General features: G+C 39.8%; 1 protein-coding gene across 2 annotated transcripts in view; it reads right to left on the minus strand.

Annotated features, from left to right (window-relative positions):
* LOC139578035 (CD151 antigen-like) overlaps window positions 1–11,155 on the minus strand; it is a 29,248-nt gene extending 18,093 nt beyond the window's left edge. The window contains exons 1-4 of one of the 2 annotated variants that reach the window (XM_071405175.1): window positions 10,937–11,155; window positions 5,708–5,792; window positions 5,094–5,285; window positions 1,678–1,752 (exon numbers count right to left, since the gene is read on the minus strand). In XM_071405175.1, coding sequence (XP_071261276.1) covers window positions 1,678–1,752; window positions 5,094–5,285; window positions 5,708–5,791 — 351 coding nt within the window. In that variant the 5' untranslated portion in view covers window position 5,792; window positions 10,937–11,155. The remainder of the gene's footprint in view (window positions 1–1,677; window positions 1,753–5,093; window positions 5,286–5,707; window positions 5,793–10,936) is intronic. The other variant, XM_071405174.1, reaches the window with a different exon arrangement.
* Between the last annotated feature and the right edge of the window lie 238 nt (window positions 11,156–11,393).

Consider the following 11,393-nt stretch of genomic DNA (forward strand, 5'->3'; position numbering starts at 1 on the left):
CCAGAACGTTTTTAGGTCAAACCAGAACGTTTTAGGTCAAACCAGAACATTTTAGGTCACACCAGAACGTTTTAGGTCACACCAGAACGTTTTAGGTCATACCAGAACGTTTTTAGGTCAAACGAGAACGTTTTAGGTCAAACCAGAACATTTTAGGTCACACCAGAACGTTTTAGGTCACACCAGAACGTTTTAGGTCATACCAGAACATTTTAGGTCAAACCAGAACATTTTAGGTCACACCAGAACGTTTTAGTTCACACCAGAACATTTTAGGTCAAACCAGAACGTTTTTAGGTCAAACCAGAACGTTTCAGGTCACACCAGAACGTTTTAGGTCAAACCAGAACATTTTAGGTCACACCAGAACATTTTAGGTCACACCAGAACGTTTTAGGTCAAACCAGAACATTTTAGGTCACACCAGAACATTTTAGGTCACACCAGAACGTTTTAGGTCACACCAGAACGTTTTAGGTCACACCAGAACATGGTTTGTGACAGTGACTGAATTAGCTCAGAATACAGTTTGTTTATTAGTCTGATACTAAATAATACACAACGATGGAAGTAACTATATCCTACATGACATAACTATGACTAATCGTGCTACATCTCCAAATAGACCTTCTTGCCATAGTCATCATCTAAATATACCTATAAACGGTCCTGTGTATTTCAGGAATCAACTGTGACAAGTCACGGAGTAGGCCACATGTTGAATGGTAATAGTCTTAAATGTTACGGTATAAACCTTGACTGAAACTGTTTCTCTGGAATGAAACAAAACATTGAGTGTCACGGTAGAGTGGTGAGTCTGGTAATACCAACCTGCGTTCAAATACTCTGGGAAATCATTTCAAACACTGTACCTGTGTCCCGGCCAAACACTGTACCCCCCCCCCCCCCCCCCCCGGCCAACCTGGCACTCCAACGCAGGCCAAAGCAAACGCTCAAAATATACGAGCGATTTTAAATAGCATTTGAACCCAGGTCTGGTAAGAGTGAGGTCAGGTGTTACTCATGATACCTTGCCAATCAGAATTCCCGGCATGTCTGAGGAGAACACAGTATTCTAAGACCTCCTGCCACTGGATATAGGCCAGACCCATCCATCATCCCCAAATAGCACCCTATCCCCTATATAGTGCACTACTTTGTGACCACACGCCCTTAGGGCTCTGGTTAACAGTAGTGCACTATGTAAGGAAAAGGGTGCCGTTTAGTACACAGCCGGGTTACAGCAGCTATGTGTAACTAGTACATTTTTTTGTTGTTGTTGTAATGTGTAGACCTGGGTTCAAATACTATTTGACATCTTTTGGATACTTTGAGCGTTTGCTTTAGCCTGCCCGGAGTGCCAGGTGTCTAGCGGGACTTTTCTATCGATTCCATCAGGACAGGCAGGTTCAAATCAAGCACAGATAAAGTATTTGGAATGATTTTAAATAGTATTTGAACCCAGGTCTCGTAATATTGTATAAGACAGCGTTTCTCAAACTCAGGTCCAGCGTACTCCAACGGGTGCACGTTATTGTTTTTGGCTAGCTCTACACGTTTAAATAATCAAAGCTTGATTCATTATTTCAGTGAACTGTGTAGCGCTAGTGCACAAACTAAAATGGGCACCCCTTGGGTCCCCAGGACCAAGTTTGGGAAACGCTGGTATGTACATACCTCCTGGTACTGGATATAGGCCAGGACTCCAGCTACAATTTCCAGCAAGAAGATACAGAGTAGCAGGATGAAATACTGTGGTGGGAGAGAACAGAGAGAACGAGAGAGAGAGAGAGAGAGAGAGAGAGAGAGAGAGAGAGAGAGAGAGAGTAACAGAATAAAATACTATGGTGGGTGAGAACAAAGAGAACAGAGAGAGGGAACAGAGAGAGAGGGAACAGAGAGAGAGAGAGAGAGAGAGAGAGAGAGAGGGAGAGAGAGAGAGAGAGAGAGAGGAACATAATGATATACTGTGGAGAGAGAGGAGAGAGAGACAACAGAGAGAACAGAGAGAACAGAGAGAACAGAGAGAGAGAGACATAGGAACATAATTAAACACTGTGGAGAGAGAGGAGAGAGAGAATAGAGAGAATAGAGAGAGAGAGTAGCAGGAAGTAATACTGTGATGGGTGGGGAGAACAGAGAGAATAGAGAGAACAGAGAGAATAGAGAGAGAGAGTAGCAGGAAGTAATACTGTGATGGGTGGGGAGAACAGAGAGAATAGAGAGAACAGAGAGAATAGAGAGAGAGAGTAGCAGGAAGTAATACTGTGATGGGTGGGGAGAACAGAGAGAATAGAGAGAACAGAGAGAACAGAGAGAGAGAGTAGCAGGAAGTAATACTGTGATGGGTGGGGAGAACAGAGAGACATTCCTCCTAATATAAAACAGACCGTAGTGAGCTGAGGTTGAAAACAACTTCACGTGCCAATATCTGTGTGTAGTAAGGTCATACAGTAAGTGGTGTGTGTGTGTGTGTGTGTGTGTGTGTGTGTGTGTGTGTGTGTGTGTGTGTGTGTGTGTGTGTGTGTGTGTGTGTGTGTGTGTGTGTGTGTGTGTGTGTGTGTGTGTGTGTGTGTGTGTCTTTTTATTGCAATTACAGTTCCTCCTAATCAGTGTTTCTTTCCATACATTTTCAAGATTGTAATATTATCTCTATCTCTCCCTCTCCTCTAACTCTCTCCCCACCTCTCCCCCTCCTCTAACCATCTCCCCCTCCTCTAACCCTCTCCCTCTCCTCTAACCCTCTCCCTCTCCTCTAACCCTCCCTCTAACTCACTCCCCACCTCTCCCCCTCCCCTAACCCTCTCCCCCTCCTCTAACCCTCCCTCTAACTCTCTCCCCACCTCTCCCTCTCCCTCTCCTCTAACCCTCTCCCCACCTCTCTCCTCTCTCTCTCTCTCAATTCAATTCAAAGGGCTTTATTGGCATGGGAAACATATGTTAACATTGCCAAAGCAAGTGAAAAGGATAATAAACAATAAAAAGTGAACAGCAAATATTACACTCACAGAAGTTCCAAAAGAATAAAGAAATGTAAAATGTCATAATATGTATATATACAGTGTTGTAACGATGTACAAATAGTTAAAGTACAAAAGGGAAAATCAACATAAATATGGGTTATATTTACGATGGTGTTTGTTCTTCTCTAGTTGCCCTTCTCTTGTGGCAACAGGTCACAAATCTTGCTGCTGTGATGTCACACTGTGGTATTTCACCCAGTAGATATGGGAGTTCATCAAAATTGAGTTTTTAAATTCTTTGTGGGTCTGTATAATCTGAGGGAAATATGTGTCTCTAATATGGTCAGACATTGGGCAGGAGGTTAGGAAGTGCAGCTCAGTTTCCACCTCATTTTGTGGGCAGTGAGCACATAGCCTGTCTTCTCTTGAGAGCCAGGTCTGCCTAAGGTGGCCTTTCTCAATAGCAAGGCTATGCTCACTGAGTCTGTACATAGTCAAAGATTTCCTTAATTTTGGGTCAGTCACAGTGGTCAGGTATTCTGCCACTGTATACTCTCTGTTTAGGGCCAAAAAGCATTCTAGTTTGCTCTGTTTTTTTGTTAATTCTTTCCAATGTGTCAAGTAATTATCTTTTTGTTTTCTCATTATTTGGTTTGGTCTAATTGTGTTGCTGTCCTGTCTTTCTATTTTTCTCCCTCTCTCTCCCTTTTACCCCCTCCTCTCCCCTCTCAATTTCAATTCAATTTAAGGGGCTTTACTGGCATGGGAAACATATGTTTACATTGAAAATCAAAGCAAGGCCTCTCCTCTATACCCCCTCCTCTCCCCCTACCCCCACTTCTCCCCACTCTTGCTCTGTCTCTTCAACCACCATACCGGTGATGCCCGTCATTCCTCTCTCGTGACTCATGCTCCGTATCTAAACTCTTAAAGATACACACGTCATTATTCTGCTTGATATTTATGACACGTGCATTTCAGACAGTGTATTTTCGTCTGGTTCTGTTCTTATATCATAGAGCTAGATAGAGGAGTCTAGATGCATATAAACCTGTTTTAGCATGGACATTGCCATTGAGGGCTTCCACCATTTTAAAGTAGTCCACTGGGTGGGGATTACTATGTTTAAGGAGAAATCAGCCAATTGTCAGAGCATTGTCTTCTTTAAATTGGGTTGCCTATGGTTAGTAAATGGCTTTACGCTATATCACCGCCATCTAGTGGTCACAAAATGTCATTACTTGGATTAGCTAACACAACGTGCCATTGGAACACAGAAGTGATGGTTGCTGATAATGGGCCACTGTACGCCTATGTACAGTAAAAAATCTGCCGTTTCCAGCTACAATAGTCATTTACAACATTAACAATGTCTACACTACAATTTCTGATCAATTTGATGTTATTTTAATGGACAGTTTCCAAGTGACCCCAACATTTTGAACGGTAGTGTATATACAGTGTAATCCGTATCACCGTGAATGTCTATTGCCCTTTTCTTCTGCTTCTGAAAATGTTTTCATAATTCTGTGTTTAATCGACAGGAGTTAATATGCGAACGGATTATAATATATAAAAATCCTTTTGATCTGAAAGTAACACCTCAGGTGTTTCCGAGGTTGTAGAAGAAGCTTTGTGATGTCACGTCCGGTATATGTACTGTTTATAAGGCAGTAGAAGTAGCCGTGTGGATGTCACGTCCGGTATATGTACTGTTTATAAGGCAGTAGAAGTAGCCGTGTGGATTACGTTACGCTTGATTGATATCGTGTGTCAGTTAGAGTGTCTGTAGTTTTCAACTGTGTCACAACTGCTGATTTAAAACAGGGCTTTGTAAATGAATTGATTGATTGGTTGATTGGTTGATTGATTGGTGGATTGTTTCATTGATTGGTTGATTGGTTGGTTGGTTGGTTGATTGATTGATTGGTTGATTGGTTGATTGACTGGTTGATTGATTGGTTGGTTGGTTGGTTGGTTGGTTGATTGGTTGGTTGATTGATTGGTTGGTTGATTGATTGGTTGGTGGATTGATTGATTGATTGATTGATTGATTGGTGGATTTATTGATTGATTGATTGGTTGGTGGATTGATTGATTGGTTGGTTGATTGATTGATTGGTGGATCACCACTATTAGCAGACTCCTCATCTCCTTGAGGGTGGCGCAGCAGCCTACGATCCCAGTGAAGACAACGATAGCCCCGGCAGCTATGAGGATGTAGGCAGAGGCAGAGTAGAAGGTGGAGTTGAGGAGGCTGATGTAGTCACTCTTCTCTACCAGGGTCCACACCCCCACCGCCATTACCACTCCACCTGCCAGCTGAAAGAGGACACACACAGCAGGGGAATTCAAAACCACTAAATTCAATTCCCTTTCAAATCAATTCCATTAATTTCTATTATTTCAATTCAGAACACAGACAATTTTCAATAGCAGATAACTAGTAGATTCCTAGCACCAATCAAATACAGGCCTGCAGTAGAAGCCTATCAGTCGCTGACGGGTTAGAGATGACTCAAGGGTTGATATTGTTACAGGTTCATTTAGTGTACAGACATGCAAAGGGTTAAACCTACCTAGAGAATCTACTGCTTTGGTATAACATATAGGACAAGTTCAGCAATATTTCTGCCCCCAAAAATATGTTGTTCTGACATGTATGTAGGTAGGTAGGTAGGTAGGTAGGTAGGTAGGTACGGACGGACGGACGGACAGACAGACAGACAGACAGGCAAACTCACCCAGAAGAGAAGGTTAAAGGTCAATAGTAGATATTTCAGACAAATCATCCCACATGTGTTTGTTTTCTCATCATACGTCTCCATCCTGAGAACAAGAGAACATACATGTCCTATTTTGAAGGTGTTTCTAGTAAATAGAGTCCCACAGTCATTCAGAGCAGCTGGGAGGTTTTGAGACCCACCTGTTCAGCAACAAAAAAAATAACATGCCTTTTTTGTATGTTATTTTGGCATAAATACGTGTCATATATCAGTTTGCAAACAATGTAAAAACAAATTATGAGTCAATAATGTAGTAAGGGCATACAGTAAGTGGTGTGTGTGTGTGTGTGTGTGTGTGTGTGTGTGTGTGTGTGTGTGTGTGTGTGTGTGTGTGTGTGTGTGTGTGTGTGTGTGTGTGTGTGTGTGTGTGTGTTCACATGTGTTCTTGAGTAAGGCTCCTCCTCCAAAATACAGCTGTTCCAGTCTAGCTCAGGGCTTTCTGTGGTGGTGGGGCAGCCAGCAGGAAATACAGTGTAGGGGTGGGTAATGTTCTCTAGTTACGCCGTGATTGGCTCAGTGTTCTGTCACTCATGGGGGACACAACTAGATCCAGGTACTGGCGCTGACAGGAACAACTAGTATCCAGGTACTGGTGCTGTCAGGAACAAGTAGTATCCAGGTACTGGTGCTGACAGAAACAACTAGATCCAGGTACTGGTGCTGTCAGGAACAAGTAGTATCCAGGTACTGGTGCTGTCAGGAACAAGTAGTATCCAGGTACTGGTGCTGTCAGGAACAACTAGATCCAGGTACTGGTGCTGTCAGGAACAAGTAGTATCCAGGTACTGGTGCTGACAGGAACAACTAGTATCCAAAAAAACAAGCGTACAAACTGCACACAAGAAAATACAGCTGACTGATCTGTCTGGGACGAGTGTGAGGTTTTGTACGCTTGTTTGTTATTACGGCTCTTGAGCTTTAAATGGTTCACTAAGTCATGTAGGTTGTGGCAGCTTAGATTCAGCAATATCGGGGCATTGAGATATCACGTAGCATCAACAAGTCGTCAGTCAATGTGTTCACGTCTGTTCAAATGATCAAAATAACCGAGTCATAATATCAGAGGAGATGAGACACCAAAATCCAACACAACACGTACCGACCTACAATCTTCTGAACGGGGTCTGTAGTTTAACTTCAACTGTAAACATCAGTCTAAACAATATCCCTTCACACTTCACGAAGTCATATCGTGTAACTGTAAACCACCCTCATGTCATGGGAAAATGTCCCGTGCCCCTGTCATCTCCCTAGGAGTAGCAGCAGGCACACTGTTTGATCTCTGAACTGTACACACTGTATTATACTGTATCTGAACTGTACACACTGTATTATACTGTATCTGAACTGTACACACTGTTCTATACTGTATCTGAACTGTACACACTGTATTATACTGTATCTGAACTGTACACACTGTTCTATACTGTATCTGAACTGTACACACTGTTCTATACTGTATCTGAACTGTACACACTGTATTATACTGTATCTGAACTGTACACACTGTTCTATACTGTATCTGAGCTGTACTATACTGTATCTAAACTGTACACACTGTTCTATACTGTATCTGAACTGTACACACTGTTCTATACTGTATCTGAACTGTACACACTGTATTATACTGTATCTGAACTGTACACACTGTACTATACTGTATCTGAGCTGTACACACTGTTCTATACTGTATCTGAACTGTACACACTGTTCTATACTGTATCTGAGCTGTACTATACTGTATCTAAACTGTACACACTGTTCTATACTGTATCTGAACTGTACACACTGTTCTATACTGTATCTGAACTGTACACACTGTACTATACTGTATCTGAACTGTACACACTGTTCTATACTGTATCTGAACTGTACACACTGTTCTATACTGTATCTGAGCTGTACTATACTGTATCTAAACTGTACACACTGTTCTATACTGTATCTGAACTGTACACACTGTTCTATACTGTATCTGAACTGTACACACTGTTCTATACTGTATCTAAACTGTATTATACTGTATCTGAACTGTACACACTGTATTATACTGTATCTGAACTGTACACACTGTTCTATACTGTATCTGAACTGTACACACTGTTCTATACTGTATCTAAACTGTATTATACTGTATCTGAACTGTACACACTGTTCTATACTGTATCTGAACTGTACTCATAATAACTGTACTATACTGTATCTAAACTGTACACATAATCACTGTACTATACTGTATCTGAACTGTACTCATAATAACTGTACTATACTGTATCTGAACTGTGCTATACTGTATCTGAACTGTACACATAATAACTGTACTATACTGTATCTGAACTGTACACATAATAACTGTACTATACTGTATCTGAACTGTACTATACTGTATCTGAACTGTACTCATAATAACTGTACTATACTGTATCTGAACTGTACTATACTGTATCTGAACTGTACACATAATAACTGTACTATACTGTATCTGAACTGTACTATACTGTATCTGAACTGTACACATAATAACTGTACTATACTGTATCTGAACTGTACACATAATAACTGTACTATACTGTATCTGAACTGTACTATACTGTATCTGAACTGTACTCATAATAACTGTACTATACTGTATCTGAACTGTACTATACTGTATCTGAACTGTACACATAATAACTGTACTATACTGTATCTGAACTGTACTATACTGTATCTGAACTGTACACATAATAACTGTACTATACTGTATCTGAACTGTACACATAATAACTGTACTATACTGTATCTGAACTGTACACATAATAACTGTACTATACTGTATCTGAACAGTACTCATAATAACTGTACTATACTGTATCTGAACTGTACACATAATAACTGTACTATACTGTATCTGAACTGTACTATACTGTATCTGAACTGTACTCATAATAACTGTACTATACTGTATCTGAACTGTACTATACTGTATCTGAACTGTACACATAATAACTGTACTATACTGTATATGAACTGTACTATACTGTATCTGAACTGTACACATAATAACTGTACTATACTGTATCTGAACAGTACTCATAATAACTGTACTATACTGTATCTGAACTGTACTATACTGTATCTGAACTGTACTCATAATAACTGTACTATACTGTATCTGAACTGTACACATAATAACTGTACTATACTGTATCTGAACTGTACTCATAATAACTGTACTATACTGTATCTGAACTGTACACATAATAACTGTACTATACTGTATCTGAACTGTACTCATAATAACTGTACTATACTGTATCTGAACTGTACACATAATAACTGTACTATACTGTATCTGAACTGTACTCATAATAACTGTACTATACTGTATCTGAACTGTACTCATAATAACTGTACTATACTGTATCTGAACTGTACTATACTGTATCTGAACTGTACTCATAATAACTGTACTATACTGTATCTGAACTGTACTATACTGTATCTGAACTGTACTCATAATAACTGTACTATACTGTATCTGAACTGTACTATACTGTAGCTGAACTGTACACATAATAACTGTACTATACTGTATCTGAACTGTACTATACTGTATCTGAACTGTACTCATAATAACTGTACTATACTGTATCTGAACTGTACACATAATAACTGTACTATACTGTATCTGAACTGTACTCATAATAACTGTACTATACTGTATCTGAACTGTACTATACTGTATCTGAACTGTACTCATAATAACTGTACTATACTGTATCTGCACTGTACTCATAATAACTGTACTATACTGTATCTGAACTGTACTCATAATAACTGTACTATACTGTATCTGAACTGTACTATACTGTATCTGAACTGTACTCGTAATAACTGTACTATACTGTATCTGAACTGTACTCATAATAACTATACTATACTGTATCTGAACTGTACTCATAATAACTGTACTATACTGTATCTGAACTGTACACATAATAACTGTACTATACTGTATCTGAACTGTACACATAATAACTGTACTATACTGTATCTGAACTGTACACATAATAACTGTACTATACTGTATCTGAACTGTACTCATAATAACTGTACTATACTGTATCTGAACTGTACTATACTGTATCTGAACTGTACACATAACTGTACTATACTGTATCTGAACTGTACTCATAATAACTGTACTATACTGTATCTGAACTGTACACATAATAACTGTACTATACTGTATCTGAACTGTACTATACTGTATCTGAACTGTACTCATAATAACTGTACTATACTGTATCTGAACTGTACACATAATATCTGTACTATACTGTATCTGAACTGTACTCATAATAACTGTACTATACTGTATCTGAACTGTACACATAATATCTGTACTATACTGTATCTGAACTGTACACATAATAACTGTACTATACTGTATCTGAACTCTGTTCATCTCTCTGCATAGAGATATTTATATAGATATTTATGTTGATACCGTAAATGTGTATATCCTCTCTATATTTCTATGTCCACTGCTCATTCTCCTACAACTCTATGTTCATTATATTTCTATGTCCACTGCTCATTCTCCTACAACTCTATGTTCATTCTCCTACAACTCTATGTTCATTCTCCTACAACTCTATGTTCATTCTCCTACAACTCTATGTTCATTCTCCTACAACTCTATGTTCATTCTCCTTCAACTCTATGTTCATTCTCCTACAACTCTATGTTCATTCTCCTACAACTCTATGTTCATTCTCCTACAACTCTATGTTCATTCTCCTACAACTCTATGTTCATTCTCCTACAACTCTATGTTCATTCTCCTACAACTCTATGTTCATTATATTTCTATGTCCACTGCTCATTCTCCTACAACTCTATGTTCATTCTCCTACAACTCTATGTTCATTCTCCTACAACTCTATGTTCATTCTCCTACAAGTCTATGTTCATTCTCCTACAACTCTATGTTCATTCTCCTACAACTCTATGTTCATTCTCCTTCAACTCTATGTTCATTCTCCTTCAACTCTATGTTAATTTGATCTATTTCGTATATAATTTAAGTAAACTGTGTGTAAATTCCTGTCTGTCTCTAAATGTCTGTCTATCTGTAGCGGCAACATATCACGTCACATTCTATGTCCATGTCCTTGGGTGAATAAAGGTGAAGAGTCCTACCTGAACTCAAACTGCGAATCGTCCTCAACCCTCCGGAGGTAAACAGTCTTACCAGAGACTGTGAAATGTTCCACTCTCTACTCCACTGTCACGGCGGTGGTACTGTCTGTCCGTCTGTATGTCTGTGAAGGTTATGAGCAACAGGCTGAGCTCTCAGCCTGACACTCTGATATAAGCTCCTGTTCTGCCGTGCCTTTAACCTGCCGTGCCCCTTTTAGCAGAGAGGTAAGACAGGCTGTTACCACCACCAGACTGTTACCACCACCAGACTGTTACCACCACCAGACTGTTACCACCACCAGACTGTTACCACCACCAGACTGTTACCACCACCAGACTGTTACCACCACCAGACTGTTACCACCACCAGACTGTTACCACCAGACTGTTACCACCACCAGACTGTTACCACCACCAGACTGTTACCACCACCAGGCTGTTACCACCACCAGACTGT

This window comes from Salvelinus alpinus, chromosome 6 (assembly GCF_045679555.1).
Source record: "Salvelinus alpinus chromosome 6, SLU_Salpinus.1, whole genome shotgun sequence".
Taxonomy (NCBI): Eukaryota; Metazoa; Chordata; class Actinopteri; order Salmoniformes; family Salmonidae; genus Salvelinus; species Salvelinus alpinus.